General features: G+C 43.3%; 2 protein-coding genes across 6 annotated transcripts; one reads left to right on the top strand and one right to left on the bottom strand.

Moving 5' to 3' along the window:
- Window positions 1-2,011: 2,011 nt before the first annotated feature.
- On the bottom strand, window positions 2,012-5,717 carry LOC128761096 (uncharacterized). 2 transcript variants are annotated; one of them, XM_053869015.1, is made up of 3 exons: window positions 5,639-5,717; window positions 5,182-5,331; window positions 2,012-4,315 (listed from the first exon to the last, which is right to left on the bottom strand). In XM_053869015.1, exons 2-3 carry the CDS (start codon window positions 5,327-5,329, stop codon window positions 3,396-3,398), a joined length of 1,068 nt encoding a protein of 355 aa, XP_053724990.1. In that variant the 5' UTR covers window positions 5,330-5,331; window positions 5,639-5,717; the 3' UTR covers window positions 2,012-3,395. The 2 variants fall into 2 exon arrangements, with proteins under 2 accessions (XP_053724990.1, XP_053724989.1); XM_053869014.1 differs by lacking the exon at window positions 5,639-5,717 and having other exon boundaries at window positions 5,182-5,440.
- Window positions 5,718-9,992: 4,275 nt separating this feature from the next.
- On the top strand, window positions 9,993-17,788 carry znf362a (zinc finger protein 362a). 4 transcript variants are annotated; one of them, XM_053869012.1, is made up of 9 exons: window positions 9,993-10,235; window positions 13,326-13,389; window positions 13,881-14,121; window positions 14,263-14,388; window positions 14,505-14,832; window positions 15,728-15,952; window positions 16,016-16,094; window positions 16,513-16,671; window positions 16,742-17,788. In XM_053869012.1, the coding sequence occupies exons 2-9, from the start codon at window positions 13,327-13,329 to the stop codon at window positions 16,853-16,855; spliced, it is 1,335 nt and encodes a 444-aa protein (XP_053724987.1). In that variant the 5' UTR covers window positions 9,993-10,235; window position 13,326; the 3' UTR covers window positions 16,856-17,788. The 4 variants fall into 4 exon arrangements, with proteins under 4 accessions (XP_053724987.1, XP_053724988.1, XP_053724985.1 ...); XM_053869013.1 differs by having other exon boundaries at window positions 13,914-14,121; window positions 16,742-17,787; XM_053869010.1 differs by having other exon boundaries at window positions 15,728-16,094.
- The last annotated feature ends 49 nt before the right edge of the window (window positions 17,789-17,837 follow it).

Raw genomic sequence — 17,837 nt, forward strand, 5'->3', positions numbered from 1 at the left:
ATGATCTTCAAATAACATTTTACCCGAAAAAAAAACAAATCCTATAAGTAACTGTGTAATGGCGAAAGTATTATAAGTATTGGTGAGTACTCAAATGCAAGTACTCGTACACTAGTCCTTTTGGGAAAAAAACTGCTGTTGGTGCATCCTTATTTGAAATCAACAACAAAACAAGAGCTTGAACTGTTGCAGTACGTTATGGACCGTGTCCTCAATGGTATACAAGTGTTAGCAACCTGTAGCTACTATCAATGATCATATCTCTTGTTCTGATAGAGCAGCTTTGCATCAAAAATAACATCTAACATATTTGTAAGTTTGAAATTTTATCTAGTTAAAATGAACAAAATGGCCATGGACTCGTGCACATGACTCGATTTCAACTGATCAAAAATTCATCACAGCTTCATCGAACCTGTTATAAAAAGCAAAGCATTTTTGCCTGTATATTCTATATATATATTCTGTGTAGCAGTAGTATTTTGGTAAATAGCTGGCACTCCACACCACAGCAGATCATCACGGTGGCGGTTTAGCAGCAACAGGACGAACAACATGGTGCAGGTACTTGTGGCTGATCTGTGTGTTTGTGAGGAAGTCCACAACATTATAGCAAGCTATTTAAAACGTCCTCTAACACCCACAGAACAAAAAATAAACCATTCTTCTCACTGTGCCGGTTTCACCACGGTTGCACTCCTCCCCAACAACCCGAAGGAGAAAAAAAACAGGATTGGTATTCTTGTCTTCCAGCCTCTTCTTCACTCACTATCATGATGACGACATTTTTATCTCCAGAAAAGGTGTCCATCCAGTAATAGACATTTCCACCCGAGGGGAAAGAGTCCATTAAAAAGTCACCGAGCTCTTCTTTGTGTGATGTGTATCTGATTCCCGTGTGATGTGGCCCCCCTGAGGCCAGAGAGGACCCTTTTTGATCTACCAGTGCCAGAGAAAAGCAGAAATGAAGGTATTGCTTTGCTTTTTTTTTCCCCCCACAGTTCCAAATCTAGAAGCATGAAAAGACCCATCATCCCTGAGGATGTGTCGTATTGTGTGTCGGGTTTAGCGTATCTGTCGCTGTCACAGTTATCCAAACACACATCAGGCGTTTGTTATCATTCATATTCCAGCAGAAATCTGCCAGCGAGACGAAGGATTTTCATTTCTCTCGGAAACTCCTGTGAAATCTAAATAAATTCTTATGTGCTCAGCTTATTTTTCATGTCTAAACTTGAATACATAGCTGCTGACTTCGGCTCCATCAACTTGTTTTCTATATATAACTCTTGTTTTTAGTCTTCTTCTAACTTGTGTATATTTAACTTCTTTTTTTAAATCCCTTCTTATTACAACGTGAAATAAGATATGAAATAAACCTTGTAATGTTTTTTATATGGATTCAAGCATCATTGTAAACATATTCACGTCATGTGTTAAATGAATTTCTTTATAATTTTTGTCATATTGCTGGACTCTTGTCAGAGTGGCTTAACAGTGAACTTATATCCTGTAGGTCTTATGTTACACTTTTCGAATTTAAAAAAAAAAAAAAAAAAACATAATAAATGATGGACAGTTTTCATTGTCAAAGTTTGCTTTGTCTGCAGGTGAGATGCCACTGGTTGTGGAGTATGTAAAATACAACTGAAAGGTCCAATTGTTCCTGCAGATTTGTGAAAATGTTTTGTCTCATTTACAGCTTTGCGGCAACACAACTATGACTCAGTTGATGTTCTTTACTGACGATGAGGTTCAAGCGTGCTTGTTTTTAAAGCAGTCACTGCTGCCCCCTGCTGTACAAGATGGTAACATCGTTTCTGCTGCTGTGGACGAACGTTATTTTAAGGCAAATATATACGGAGAAATGCAAAGTCATAGAATGATTGCGCAATGAGCACGTGACAAACGAAGGTCCCTAGTTTGATGTCAGTTTCAGTGTATTGCTCCCACAGCCCTTCAACATTCAGGGAGTCAATGAAACTTCTGAACTGTCCAGGAGTGTGTGTGAGAGCAGACCATATGAAGGTTAATAATTCATCTTCATCAGACTTAAAATGTCTATTCCCGGGACCATTGATCCATAAATGGAAGGGTTCATGAATCCACTTTATTTGGTCTGTGGCACCTTCACGCGTTTGAAACAAAACATTTGAGTGAATCAAAACATCCTCACAGGCAAAACCGTTCTTTGAGATCGCTCAGGTTTCCTCCCACAGCCCCACATTTTAGCTGTTCTATCAGACTGCTGCAATGAGAAAATATGTCAGGTGTACAACAAAGTTCGCACTCACATCCAGAACAGCACCAACAAGACAACTTGGCCATTAAGAAGCCAAAAAAAGAAATTAAACTGGAGCGTAAAACGTCGTGCACAAGCATGGTGTGAACATCTTGTGGCAGAGAGTCAAGTCCACAGCTGCAGGCCGTCGACATCACATCCATGAAGTGAAGTCGCTGTTGGAAGAAAGGGCGAGGAACGAATGGACAGGGTTTTTCCATCCCTAGTTTCAGGTGATCGACTTTCTTTGGTTTGAGTTGTTTCCTTCAAGGTCCAAAAATATACATTCAATTAAAGCAAGTTGACACAGCCTCATATTGGAGTCCACTCCTTTAAAAAATAATCTATTATCAGCACAATCTTATTTGGTCTCCTTCATAATAGATTTGGTGAAAAATATTCCAGGTGGAAGAGACTTTATATGCCATTAATCTGTGTTTTTTATCGATTAATTATTGTATCTTGCAATGTCTTAGTAGAACTCAATAGACGTCACAACTTTGCCAGTCAATAGTGGGCGCTGCCAACTCTTAGATTAGAAGCCAATATATATCTTTTTTTTTTTAAGTGCTTTATAAACTGCTTTGTATTGTTTCAGATTGTTTCTATGTGACGGAACATTCCCACTGTGAAAGCATGTTCAGCAATGGAAGCCTCTTGAGGTGCGGCTTCCCAGGTGCACGTATGAGTTCTAAGCTCCTTCTCTCTGTCAAATGTTTAATTCCAAGCAGAATAGAGTCCATTTTGCATGCAGTAGTTTGATATGCATCATGTTTCAGCTGCAGCTGAAGTGAACTTTCCATCAGCTGCGTCTGTCGCCAACATTTCACCACTGTGCTTCAGTTGTGTTGAGCAATTACGCGGCCAGTGTTATTGTCTAGATTAAAACAAAAGCCGCTCACAGTGATGAGACAAATCCCTGACACCAGGTTTAGTGCTGAGCAGCAGGCACGCCTCAACCTGCCTCCTCAGCAGCCTTCAGCTCTTTCCACACATCCGTCCTCACATGTCCGTAGCTGCTCGGATGCTTCCACTGACGCGCGCCGCTGTTGAGTCCTGCAGTCCTGACTTAAATTAGCATCGGATATAAATAGAGTTCCACGGGAATCGGCCGTCACACCAGTCTATAAGGCGCATGGCTGCTGCTCAGAGGCGTCGCCACTGACTGAACCACCCTCTGCAGCAGCGTCTCCAGGCTCCGGATCAGAATAATGTTCATGCTGAGGTTCAGAGGCAGCACAAAGATGGAGATCACCGCCACGAATGCTGTTATTACATTCACCCCGGGGCAGGGGAAGCCCCTCAGATGCTTCCCGCTCCAGCGTGCTGCTGGCTCAGGTGTGCCTCCCTTTGTCCCCTGCTCCTCCACAGCGAAGACCAGAGACTCGGAGGGATGACGCTCCGACAGCTGCTTGCAGTCCCAGGACACCGCGCTCCCAGTTGTCCTGCACTCCACAGATGGCTCCAGTTTGTATAGCGGGGGCGTGGACGTGACGAAGACCTGCCATCTATTGTGTTCAGTGGGAGCGAGAGAAGGGGTCGAGGGCAGTCTGTGCAGCACCTGCACCGAGGTGACCAGCAGCAAGAGCAGCGAGAGAAGCGCCATGGACAAGTAAGGGTTCATGGCGCCCGGCATGGGGCTCAGTATTGTGGGCAAGCATTCGATCAGGGAGTGGGTGGTGTGCAAACAGGAGTGTGCCCACACCTCCTCCAGCTTCCACTGCCACCGCACGTTGAGGGCAGCAACCACCCAGATGGAGAGGCAGCTCAGGTAGCTAACAGCGTGAGGGATCCACTTGTCGTCGGCGTCCTCCGCGGGTTCCTCCGAGGCTTCGCTTGGCTCGTGGGTGGTGTCGGTGGGCGAGGGCCACAAGAATCGAACCAGCGACTCGACAGCGATCAGGGGGGTCGTGAGCAGCAGCACGGCGCCGTACAGGTGGCAGAGGAACAGCAGGAAGCGCACGACGATGACCTCTTCCTGGGAGAGGTGCTCGGCGTGCCACCACTCATACAAGCCGAAGCAACTCAGGAAGACTGGAAGAACAAGAAGCAGATGACGTGTCTGTCTCAGAGACTGAGGAAGCCACTGACTTTCCAGCACGTCCCTCGCTTCTCCCTTAAAGTGGCTGGTGACAGACTGTCGCACCCCGTGACCCAGAGTATCGGGAATAAGCCTTGATATTTATTTTCTCATGTCAGACTAATCTTCAGTCAGTATGCTTTGGTTGAGTAAATATCTCAGCTGAGAGTCTAAGATGTTTATTTTCTTCAAACACGTGAGAGTATCAATGATCAAGAGCTCAACATCCTTGACGACTTGAATGAAAAACTCTCAACAAACTCATAAAGAAAATTCCCTTGAAGTAGTATAATATAGTGGCTGACTCATCTCGCCAGTAATTCTCATTTCACACATGAATAACTCAAATATTTGCTCATTAAATCAAATGTGTATTCAACTATTCAGTGGTTCATAACTTTTATTAAAGGTGGAATAACATTTTGTTTTTAAAGCTAAAGAAAAGTGAGGTTGGTTGGCAAAAACTGCACTATATTTGGGCCTCCGATTTCCCTCTGTAAGTTCAGGCACCGTATTCTGCATGTTGTTTGTGCTCTACTTCGTAGGTTTGTCACTAGCTGGTGACTCAAAAACATTTGCTGCTGCTGCTGCGGAGCATGCTTTAAATACATGTTCACCCGGGTTTTATATTCACAAACCTCAGCCAGTCAAACCTTTTAATAATTTATGCTGAAATACTGTTTAACCCGAAGCGACTTCTGAACATCAAAGCCCTGCGACTAAGTCCTTCCATCTTCATCACCAACGTGGTGTGTGTGTGTGTGTGTGTGTGTGTGTGTGTGTGTGTGTGTGTGCGTGTGTGTGTGTGTGCGGGGCTCACCTGTGACCAGGAAGTCTGTGAAGAGCAGGAGGCAGCAGCAGCAGAAGCTGATGGGACTGGAGGAGGTGGTCAGCGACGGCAGGAAGAGCAGACTGCAGATCAGTTTCAAGCCGCACAACAGCGTGGCTCCTTGCAGCACACTGTCCATGACTGCCAGATGACAACACATAGTATGGTGAACGAGGAATGTCAGAAACTCTGCTCTGCCCCGGAACATTTCGGAACCTTCTAACGTTAGTACAGTGTTGCCTTCTGAGCTGTGTTGCAGATCAATACTTGTTTGTGTACACAGCTGTGAACTCTGGACTCCAGTTCCTGCTGAAACCTCTGATTTACTCTTTTAAACCACCGCAGTTCTGGTCCTGAACCTAAATCGATCGCTGGTAGGTCCAATATACTGTGGCTGAGCTTAACCCACATCTTGCTATGTCTGTCTGCAGAACGTCTCAGGTCTTACCTGCGCAGGAGCCGGTCTCGACTGCATGTCAGTATGAGCTTCAACTGAGTCAAACACTGGCTTCACCTCCCCCTTTGCCCCACCCTCCTGAGAGACGATGAACACCCCTCCCCACCCTCCCCCTTCCCCAGTCAGCACCTGGTCTCAGTGAGGTGAGGGAACTCGTGCGCCTCTGAGGGTGTGGCCCTGTTTGCTCAGACTCGAAAACCAGTCTGACCACCGACGAGAGATGCACTCAGTCAGGAACAAGAAAAACAACATGCTGGTGCCAGTTAGCCAAACAAGAGACTTTCACCAAACTAGTTGGTTAAAACTCGCAGCACTTTGCAGTGACCTGGAAGCCTGGAAGTCTTGCTTGCATGTGGAACAATGAGCCTTGCCCAAGGGCCCAAACATCCCACTCCCTGATGCAGTTTTTAACCCCGTACTGTCACTAAAATTATGACCTACTCTGCCACAGCCTTCTGCAAAGCGAGGTAGTAATCTGTCTTTTTTGTTTTGCAAGATGAGTGTTAGGTGAAACTTGGACACGTTGGATACGAGGTGTCAACATAGAGTGTTGCTGACAGGAAGCCCACAACAATGATTCCTCCATAGCCGTCAGATGGATGTGAGAAATCCAGCTTTTTGCTCCAGCAAAGTGGAGAAGAAACATCAGATAGTAAATGAAAAAATGGGTGGTTTTATTTATTCATTTAAACAAAATAGCTCTACTGATGTGGCAGGAAGCTTTTATTAAACATTTTTAACACAGACTGATAAGCATTTATTTTTGTACTTGTACTTATTCTTTAACTGTATCATGGACTTAAACCTCTTTGTATTATCCAATAAAAAGGAAAATGTAGATGTAAAACAGCTTTAAAATGTTCTGAGGTAAATGCACAGCAATTTAAAATTAAATAACTACAATTATTAGAGAAATGTACAATAATAATACAAATATTTTTATTATTATTTGATAAATCAGGATTTTGAGGAGTTGAAAAGTAAAAAATTAAAATGAAATAAAATGGGAAAAAAGGATATTTTAGTGATGGTAGATGAAGTTTCACGACACAGTATTGAAGGATCGACCAGGCTTCATAAAACAGTGTCCTGACTTTCAGAGGCCACCAGATGGCGCTGTCTGCTCTAAATTGTTAGGGCTTGATCAACTAATTGTCAACTAAAATGAAACCTGTCTAAACCAAGAGCGCCATCTAGTGGCTTCTGAAAAACAGGACACTGCTTCGTCAGCTCTGCAGTACTGTTTCATGATGCCTCACCTACCCATCACTACAACACTAAAATAAGAATTATCTTGACACTTCTATTCACTGATATATCCACAGGTATTTTTTCATGTTTTTGTGTCTTTACTAATAGTTGCTTTCTATTACTCTCATTTCTAATCATATTTTTTCCTCTAATATTCCCACAATGAATTCCACATGGCAGTTAGTGAATTAATAAGAGGGTATACTGCTGAAAGCAAAGATTTGACTCAAACAGGTGCAGTAAAAGATGTTGCCCGAGGCTCCGAAACCACAGTAGGAAAAATCGTGAGTTATGTTAATCATGTGGGAAAATAAAAAGCCAACAGCATCAGTATGAAGCATGAGGGACACAGACCTGGAGGAAAGCCTGTCGGACGAGACCCTCAAGTCTTCCAAAGGTCCTGATCACAGGGAAGGAGACGATAACAGATCATGTTCAATGTCAACATCAGGAAAGTGTCAAGCTGAGAGAGTCACTAAAGGAACAATGGGGAGGACAATGAAAAAAAATAAAGGCAGAGTTAAAAAAAAAAAAGACAGGAATTGGAAAACAGAACATTTAAGGTTCTTTGTGGTCCATCAGTAGAAGCTGTGCAAAACAATCTGAGGGAGCATTGAGGGAGAGGAAGAGAGTTGCAGGCTTAGAAGACCCATCCTCATGAAATACCAGCAGGAAGTGAGGAAATTCAAGGTTCTCAGGGCATCACGGCAACGTCACCTTCAATGGCCACGATCACCCACAACAACTGTCAATAACGTCAGAAAGAAGCAAGCGGCGATGAGAAATAAGTTCCTGCAAATGAACGCTGAGGCTTTCTCAGTCTGGTAAAACTTGAGTTGAGTTCCAATATGGTAATGTGGAAATGTACCAGAACCCGGAAGTGGCTCATCACGTGCGCTGGCACGTCACCAATGGAAGATGAACAAGGGTGAGGAGAAACGACAGGATCAGAAAACCGTATGAAGACGACAGGTAACAAACACTGTCAATAAGGGTTTGAGTCTTCTTTCAAGTCTTCTTTGAGTCTATTTTAAAGTGCTGTGTGACTAAACAGTACAGTGACTGCGAAGTGCAAACAAAATGTACAAACTCTTGGAACAAATTTACAAATCGTGAAACATATTTGCAGCATTTCAAAACAAATTTCTTGAGCAAACTCTTCACAGTTTGTTCATTTTTTTTAGCATCTTTCTGCATTGAGTTGACTTCCAATGGCGAGGCCCCACAATGCAAGTACAAGTGGAACATTCTGGCAACCACTTCCAAATCACGTTCGTATTTTGTGAATGTGTTTGCATACACTGTGACCACATTCACAAACTATGAAAACAAATTCAGTTTGCAAAATTTTAAAAGTATTGTAAATGTGTTTCGCTAGTCATAAATTTGTTCTAAGAGTTTGTTCGTGTGTTTTGCTCTTCTCAGTCACCGTAAAACAGTCAGTCAGTGCTGGAGATAGATCTGACTTATGACTGACTTATCACTGCCTCTGGCCTCTTAAGTTTGTTTTTTTTATTTTTTATTATTAACTTGAAAGAATTAGGATTTATGCTGCTGCAACCTCTATGATGGTTGAGTGGTTTTCCTGCTGTCCATTAACTAACAGGTGTCAATGTGCCCACATTCACAGAGAGGTGTTGGCAATGGAACGCAGTGGAAGTTATTCATTTATTAGTATTACTTTATTTAGTATTTGATCATATATTTTCTGATACAGTGCATCTTCATCTTCCCGGTTTGTTTGCACTGTGTTGCATGCAAATACAGAAGAGGGTGACCACACAAACATATTAATGTCATTACAGTGGTTTCACCTCGCCGAGCCAGTTTTACCAGCTGGCTGGACAACGCTGCTAAATAAGGACCTTAACTAACAAACAAAGACATATAGTGGAAACACGACTTCCTCTACGTCTGCCAGAGCAAACAGACCCGGTATTCGTCCTTTTTATTGATTAATGAGCTGGTGAGTTCAACAGTACATGAGAGTCAAGCACAGATAGTGCAGTTATTATAGGATGTAGGTCATAAAGAAGCTTGAGTTCCTTCAAACCAGCAGTACACTTCAGTACACAACAACTGTACACTTAATACAACACAATAATAATATACAATAGTATATGTATCTAATATATGTATCTCTATGCATGACATAGAAATGTGGCAAACAAACAAGTGTTTGGCAAACAAGAATGTGGCAAACAGACTGCTTTTGTTTGCTTTTGTTCAGGGATTCCTCCATGTTTGTTGTTGTTGTTATCATCCTAGCTGCCACGTGTCTTGTGCATCAGTGGGATCAGTGGAGCAGGAACTCCTGCACTTACAAAGGTTCTGTGTTGTCTGGAGAGCAAACTGTTCAATTAAATTAATGTTTCGTTGTAATTAATAATGTTTTGCGTGTATATATATATATATATATATATATATATATATATATATATATATATATATATATATATATATAGAGAGAGAGAGAGAGAGAGAGAGAGAGAGAGAGAGAGAGCTGCAGGACAGCTATCAATTGTTCACCTATTTTGTGTTATTGTTCTGAAATGTACTCTGTTTTTCAGTTTTGGGTAACCTCTGGTATTCGCATCATTCACCACTTATTGTTGTCATTTCAAGCTACTGGAAAAAAACAAATAAATAAATAAAATTTTATATATATATATATATATATATATATATACACTGTCATCCAAAATACTGCCCTCTTCTATGTCTGCAAAGAAACTGAACACAGTACGTTCGTACTGAAAGTCTTTCAGTGAAAGTAATACTTGTTCCTAATACTTCCTTATTCTATTACGGTGCAGAGTCCAGCCGTTATTTACCAGCTACAATAAGTCAAAACAACAGCGTCCCCTAGCGACAGTCTAATAAAAAAACAAATAATCATTGGATCCACTTAGTTTTCTTCATTTATTGTTTGTGGCGTTTTTAATTTGGGCTTCTTACAAGTGGCTGTGAAGCTTTGCGCATGCTCGACGTCTTGTTTATCAATCCCAACAATCCCGTCGTTTGTGATGAACGGATCTCACTGGAAAGGAGCTCACGTGCGCACTCACGCGCACGCGCTGTGTTTCATCAACAATGTCAAAACGTCACCTCAGCTCGGAGGAACACATTTGGCCAAAGAAGCGGGAGGGAAATAGTTCTTTTTTAAAAAGCGGGGAGCGTGAAACGGGTTAAAAAGCAGCGTGAGTGGGTGTTAGTGATGTGAGCAGCACCCAGAAGTGAACAGCAGGCGACCCGGAAGGTTTGAGGAGCACAGCGAGAGAGGGAGAGAGAGGAGAGAGGAGGAACATCTTCAGGAGACACCGAGCTGCTGCTTCAGGTAGGCTCCGAATCCATCCGCATCGTTCGCGTCGCCTGCATGCAGCAGCTGTCAGCTCACCCCAAAGCCAGTCGGGGCTCGCCGGGCAGAGGAGCTAACTAGCATTCCGCCTGCAGCCCCGAAGCTTTCAACGTGGGGCTGAAAGGCTTCATGCCCTGCTGGTTTGTCGTAGGAAGTGTGTTTCCCCCCTTCCTCTTCCAACCGGGACATTCAAACCTGCAAAGTAAACAACCAGCGAAGCTCCGTTCGAGGCGAATCCGCCTCCGCCAATGGACACGGCGCAACTATCTGCTTATAATAGTCGAAATTGGGGGAAAATGGCGTCTGGCGCTTATAAAATAAGACTGAGCTGCCATTTTTGTTTTTCTTTTGTCTGATATTTAATAAGGAGTCTGAGAATGTGGGAGAGGCGGTGGAGGGAGGACCGTCTGCCTCCCTGTCCTCTTTCTTTCTTCAACTACTGAAGCACACAGACGTGGAGAGTCTTGGCTGCAGTGGAGCTTCGGAGCCCACATCCAATGTCAACCACTTTTGGGAAAGTGAATCACCCTATTGCTTTTGTTCCTTTCACCCTTCACTGATCACGAGACCGCCTGAATTTATGTTGTTGCCTCTCTCCCCCTTCTTGTTTGCGAGCATCAGCCCAAATCTGCAGTGGTCAGTACCCTCATAAACATTAGCTTGTACATATAACATTTTCTCTCTCTCTCCCAATTCCCAGCTATGTATGCTTAGAGTGTGTTTTTGGCATTCACCGATCACTCTGAAATTGGCCGATCACGACCATAGTGAATGGTGCTTAGGTGAGTGGTGCACAGGCACCTGTTGAGATCGCCACAAAGAGCCAGAGCTCCTGTTTAAAAATCAAAAGAAAGCAAAGACAAAGCGCATTTAAGTTGTCTTAATTAATAGTAGGAGCATTGTGCCAAAGATTCAAGTGGAACTTCTAAAAAATAGCCATCATTCTGAGGGACTCGAATCAGAAAACAGATCAGCTGGAGGAAACTGTTGGATTCAAGGCAGGAACTTGTTCCTACCTTGCCTTCACAATATCAAGCCAAATGAATGGAATACAAAATGAATAGAAAGACTGAAATGTCTTGAAATGAAAGATAAATGTGAAAGGAAATCATGCAGGTGATGAATGATATAAAGAAAGACGTTCTCACATTGAAGGAAGAAGTAAATGAACATGAGGAAGCTGCCAAAATAAAGGTAGAGATGTACGGAAATGTTTTCCTGAAAGCCTTAGGAGGCTAGGAACATTCATATTGGATAGCCAGTCCAGGATCATGTTGTCATCACCATAACCATGACGAAGTCTGCAAGGTTTGACTGAAAAAGTGGCGTCCAGAAAGAGTTCCATTCCAAGATGGTACAGAGGAACACATGCATCAACCTTCCAAAAGTAGCGGAACATTGGTCTCACTTTTCTGAAACCACTGAAATACGGTCCGAACATCTGGAAACACCACAACTTCACTTCTCTAACTCATGCATTGTGTCTGTAACTTGACATTGAAGTTGCCCTGGAAATATTTGAAGGTGCAGTGACAGTCCATCTGTGAAAAATAAAACTGCAATAGAGGCAGACATCATAAGCTCTTATCTTCACTCTGCTTCATTTCAATCCCAGATGTGACTGCAGTTGCGTATGTTGTTGTAGTCAGTCAAGTGGATTGTAACTTTATCAACAACGATTGCTGGTTTAAAAGGGAGATGAGTTGAACTCATCAAGATGCCCAGCCTCCCTCAAAACAGTGTTCCAAGGTCTCTCTCCTGGAGACATGTTTCGGGGGCTTTAGTCGGCGCTTGTAACCTCTCGTATCGTTTTTGTTTCCCTTGGCTCGTGCGCGATGACTCTGTTACACCTCTGCTAAGCTAAACAGACTTTGGAATGACGGCCAGTGCCAAAGCATGCAAAGCAGAGAAAACGACATTCCGTGCTGAAGCAGAGAGACTGAGGAGAGAAGGGGCCAGTGGTCTAATCGCACTGGAGAAGGGCGACTGTAAAACCATGCATGTGCTCTTCAGTTTACCTCCTGCAATAGCTCTTCTGTTAAAAACAGCTTCATGATGTATGTGAGTTGCTGGCTTACCTTCTGACATTTACAGTCCATCCATCATGTATTCAAACTGCTGCACCTCCCATGCAGCGGTGGGCCTCACACTTCTAGGAGGAGATGCATCTGCATCTGCATCTCTGTTGTCTCTGATAACCGTTGTCGCCTCTTGTGTGGCTATCACAGGCAGAAGTGGGGCCCCTTTTCTGAAACCTCACCTATTGTCTGAGCGATTCAGCTCAGTCTGGTAACCAAAATCTAGCCTCATCTGGAAGCAAGTTCTAAACATATACAACATTGTGTCTGTTTACAATGACCAGAAACTTAATAATTTAAAATATAACAATATTTTAGTAATATAGTTATGAAGCATAATAGTAAAGTTTATGTGAGTGATAGAGTGATAATAAATCAAAGAGTAATAAACTATTTCAATAAGATGAAATATGTGTATTGAGACTGTCAAAGTGATCTAGATCCATGTATAGCGGTGTTTGTTATGTATTACATGTCAAGAGACACCATTTAGTTGGAACTTGATGTTAGATCACTGAAGTATTTTATTATTTACTAATGTTGCAAGGAAAATGTAAGGCAGCCTTTCAGGGTGATGATGGATTTCGATTTGAAAAATGTGTCATTAGGATCAAGAAATCAGAATAAAATAAAAAGAGCGAGAAGTTTTTTTTGATGGAATGTCTTTTATGAATATTTTTTAAATTAATGTAAAATGAAATTGTTGTATTTGGAACAATATCTGTCAGTGAGTTAAAATAAATATCAAAAAAGAAAAAATATATACAAAGCTACAACTTTTCTTCAAACTATATATATGTAATATATATATAAATTATATAGTTTTTTTAAACTATGTACACACACACGTTTCTTTGGCTTTACTTATTTTCTACTTATACTTATGTGTTTGTCATAAATGAATGTGATTATAAAATTGACTATACAGTTCTTTGTTCTGCTGGGAGACAGATGGAGCAGCTGGTCATCTTCTTGTGTCTATTCATTTCAGAATGGCTGAGCCTCGCTTCAACAATCCCTATTTTTGGCCTCCACCGCCTGCGATGCCCAGCCAGGTGAGAGAGACTCTGTCATATATTCATGCACACTTGGCTTTCTGGATTTCACAGGCATGTTTTTTCCCCTCAAACTAAACTGTATTTGACGTTTTAAAAGTGCATTTTAGACCAAGAGCTTTGTACATTAACATCAGCAGTGATTGGCTTGGTCACATACAGTATGCTTCAGTGGAATATGACATTTGATTGATGGGAAATGCGAGAACATTGAGGATCATATTAATTTTTTAACAGTCAGTCGGCTCATTTGATGCATTATTTGTCTCAAAAATGAACATGCATTGAAGACAGTGTTTCCTCCTGAGGTGAATCATAACAGCATGACACTGTTTTGAATTATTCTGTGTGTATATTTGTGTTTGGTCGTCTCGTGTTCGTCCAGAAGTAGTTGTAGTGCCATTATCAACCACTAAAGGGCAGCATTTCATCATCAACTGACCAGTCTGACGCCCACTCTCCTGTCACAAATGTCACTTCCTGGCGGTCAGCTGGATAACCTAGTCTTGATCAATAAAATCAAGGAGCAGCTGATGGCGGAGAAGATCCGAACGCCCCATCTCCCGCCTGCGACAATGTCTTCCCAGCAGCCCTTGCTCTCTCCGCCCAGTCAGAGCGAGGGTGTCCAGCATGGGATGTCCAAACTCCATCAGGCGCAGACCCTCCACAACCACAGCCCGTCTCAGCCCGACGTCGCGCTTCACGCCCGACCAGCGTCCACCTCGGTTTCAGGTACCACTGCCTAGCTTGTCAAGTAGTAGTCTTTTTTTTTATTCCCAGTAGGTCTTAAGAGACTTGTGTGAATGAAAAGTGTGTTTTTTCCATAGACGCTTGAGAAAAAGCCCCTCAGTACCTTCTATTTCCTCTCACCAGGCCGTGTTCTGGGCGACGTGAATTTGAACCTGACCGATAAGTCTGCCATCAAGGCCCGAGGGCTGTGGGAGGACTGGCACCTGCGGCAACTTATAGATCACCCAGTCAGGACCAATCATGTTTCAGGTAAGAGAGCAGCGTCAAGTCTGCTCCCAGGTCAGTTCCAATCCTCATTGATGGACTCAAACTAAAGCCATTGATCATGAGTGAGATCACAGCTCCTCGCCTTCGACCTCCGTCAGGTGTTGCGTTGGCATCCAGAACTGGTAACCTCAGCAGCTCAGAGGCCTCGACCCCGACCACACCCACCTCCAGCAGCCACAGCAGACCCGGGGAAGCTCCTGGCCTCCACTACGTCTCGGGTGGGAGCAGCGCTCACGGACTGGAGTCTGTGAAGAGCCACAGCAGCCTGATGGGTCTTCTCGGGCCGTCAGTGAAAGAAGGTCAAGGTCACAAGCGTATCAAAGCTGAGAACGGCTCTTCACTGCTGATGGTCCCGTACCCAATCCTGGCCTCGGGCTCAGACCATTCCTGCATCACCATCACGGCCAAACAGGGGAAAACATACAGGTGACTTGGAGTAGACTGTTTGTGCTTCAAGATTGAATGAGTGAGGAGAGTTACTCACATTCTGTAAATCACAAAAACTAAGTAAACAAAGAAAAAAATAGGCCTAGCAGGGCCTGTGAAAACTCAAACAATTTGAGTGAAATAACGCTGATCCATGTAGTAATGTTAGAACCTCTGTTGTACAGTATTTAAAACATTGTAAGCACAAAATAGTGTAGCATTTCTACATGTTCAGTTTCATAGTTTCACAACCTCAATGTCACGGTGTGCTCGATGGTGTTAGCAAAAATTCTTACTTACCCAAAACATCTTACCTCTGCTTATTGTGATGTTTTACACGAGGGGTCGCGCTCTTTTGACACAGGAGTCTGACTCTCTGAACAGCTCTCTATCAGAGAGCGAAATACCTTCACAACTAATGGTTGTTTCCCTGACTTCGTTCCTATTTAGCCGTCATGTTAGGCTACTCAAATACAGTAGCATGTGAGGTGCCATCACCCTGTGCAGCCCAGTCAACCAATCACAGTCGTTGATCACTATATTGTGGAAGTTTGTGAGCATTCTATCTTCATGCTGCAAGGATTGTGTCTTGTCACATCAGGCCAATGAAGTTACGGGCATTTTATTGACATTGAAGTGCTGAAATAGGCTGTTTTCCTGCATATGTGTTCTACTTCTTCTTCTTCCCACTTCTCTTCGGAGCGCTGTTGTAGCGATCCACCACTGCGATTGGTTGAATGGACTGCCAAGCATCATGGGACGTTTACATCTTTCCATTCACTTTCATCGTCACAAGACATCTGAAGAGTTTTGAGCGATTCCATGGTCTAAGCTGGAACCGTTTGTGAGCGATGTCATGCGACTGCTTGATTCAGTGGAGTGCGTTTCCTTGCAGGTGTAAGATGTGTCCCCTGACCTACTTCTCCAAGTCCGACATGCAGATCCACTCCAAGACCCACACAGAGACCAAGGCCCACCGCTGCCCTCACTGCACCAAGACCTTCGCCAACGCCGCCTACCTGGCTCAGCACCTGCGCATCCACCTGGGAGTGAAACCGTACCGCTGCTCCTACTGCGAGAAGTGTTTCCGCCAGCTCTCTCACCTGCAGCAGCACACCAGGTTGCTCACGGTCTTCCTGGCTCATGTTTTTCCAGTGTGGAGATTCACTGTTGTCCGTTGCAGAATCCACACCGGCGACCGGCCGTACATCTGCCTGCATCCGGCCTGTGGAAAAGCTTTCACTCAGCTCTCTAACCTGCAGGTGAGCGCTTCACACTCGCTTCCACCGCCTCTGCTCCTGCCCTTTGTGCCTCTTCATTTGAGCAGGGGCGTCTCTAAGAGGTAGAACTGAATGTGGATGTTCTGATAACTGACTCTGGTCAGAAGCGGCGTCTGAAATGGGAGGGCACAGTTCAGTGGAGAATCTCAGAAGTCACTCCACGCTGTAGTTCTGCGAGAAAATAGAATTTATTTATTTATTTTTGTGTCCGAGTCTTGTGTTGAAAAGGCATTAAGCATAGCAGAGAATTCTTGAGCTTCAATCATATGTTGAATAATCAATGTTTCAGGTAAATGTTTTAAAAGTAAAAGAGTTTTGTTTTTTTTTAATGATGGAAATGTTCCCTAAGTCAGGGAACAGCGGCCAAAGTGAGCATTGTGCTTTGGCTCTTGTGTCGCAGTCTCACCAGCGGCAGCACAACAAAGACAAACCCTTCAAGTGCTCCAACTGTTTCCGTGCCTACTCGGACTCGGCCTCCCTGCAGTTCCACCTCTCAGCACACGCCATCAAGAACGCCAAAGCGTACTGCTGCAGCATGTGCGGCCGCGCCTACACCTCTGTGAGTCCCAGCCCAAAGCTGCTGCAGCTTATCCTGACTTGACTGTTGCCTGACTCTTGTGTGGCTGCAGGAGACCTACCTGATGAAGCACATGTCCAAGCACACGCTCCTGGACCACGTCCACCACTCCCCCCTGCACAGAACCGAGTCTGCCAGTCTCCCCATCCGCATCTCTCTCATCTAGGAGCCCCCTTGCTTCGTCGATCGAACCCTGTCGATGGACTTCGGGCCCAAAACAGGTTTTCAAATGTGCCGGTGTTAAACATGGAGGTGGCGTGTGACGCCTCTCTGCTCTCGTTGCTGACCAGATTTGAGTATCTGGGACATCCAAAGATGATTCCTCAGCACTTTCAGGCCTGGAAATACGGAGCCTTTAAACATGTGTGAGACACAAAAGGAAGTATTGTTCCAGGCAGCTAAGTGGAAACTAGTGTTTTAGCTTTTTTTTTTTTTTTTTTTAATACCGTCAATAACCTTTCTTAACAATGTTTGCACCATCATTTTGGTATTGTGTGAAGATAAAGCTGAAATTCTATATGAAATGTGTTCATCATGTGGCACTTTAAAATATGATTATTGTTGTATGTCATATTGGAATGAGAGGTGTGATCACTTAGCATTAGCTACTCCTAAACAAAAACAATCAACACCTTAAAAACAAGAAACATACTTCATTTTACTGTTGCAAGTCAAGCTGACTTGTCAAAAATGCAAAAGGAAGAGGAAATGAAGGATATAGAACAACGGAAGCACCGATTATTATGAGGTTAGAAGGTCCCTGAATGTGGCACGCCTTCATGATGTTCAGTAAAATACTGTCTTTTGGATCAAACCTTCCTTTCTGAGGGAGAAATTGCATTTATTCCACATTTCGTTGATACAGTAGAATGTTGCACCTTCTCCATTTTTACTGCCAAAATATCTAAACCCTGAGAATCGTTCGATCCAGGAAATCAAAATTATTTTTATCAACGGTATTTTCTATGAATTTGGGCCTTAAATCTGTGTTAACCCCATTCTGCTATTATCTGCCTTTTTATGTCATTGCATATATGTTAAGATTATTTTAACTGTTTTTTTTTTTTATAAAAATAAATACAAAAAAATCTTTATTAAAATCTTTGTGGAAGTCATTTGTGTCGTCATCGGATTTTTTAAAACTATAG

Source organism: Synchiropus splendidus, chromosome 6 (assembly GCF_027744825.2).
Source record: "Synchiropus splendidus isolate RoL2022-P1 chromosome 6, RoL_Sspl_1.0, whole genome shotgun sequence".
NCBI classification, from domain to species: domain Eukaryota; kingdom Metazoa; phylum Chordata; class Actinopteri; order Syngnathiformes; family Callionymidae; genus Synchiropus; species Synchiropus splendidus.

Bases quoted from the DNA above. Each gene is read 5' to 3' on its own strand.
- znf362a (XM_053869010.1), top strand. From the start codon at position 13,327: ATGGCTGAGCCTCGCTTCAACAATCCCTATTTTTGGCCTCCACCGCCT. The intron at 14,833-15,727 runs GTGACTTGGAGT...GTTTCCTTGCAG, and splicing joins AAACAGGGGAAAACATACAG to GTGTAAGATGTGTCCCCTGA. The intron at 16,672-16,741 runs GTGAGTCCCAGC...GTGTGGCTGCAG, and splicing joins GCGGCCGCGCCTACACCTCT to GAGACCTACCTGATGAAGCA.
- LOC128761096 (XM_053869014.1), bottom strand. From the start codon at position 5,398: ATGTTCCGGGGCAGAGCAGAGTTTCTGACATTCCTCGTTCACCATACT. The intron at 4,316-5,181 runs GTGAGCCCCGCA...TTGTTCTTCCAG, and splicing joins CACAGACTTCCTGGTCACAG to TCTTCCTGAGTTGCTTCGGC.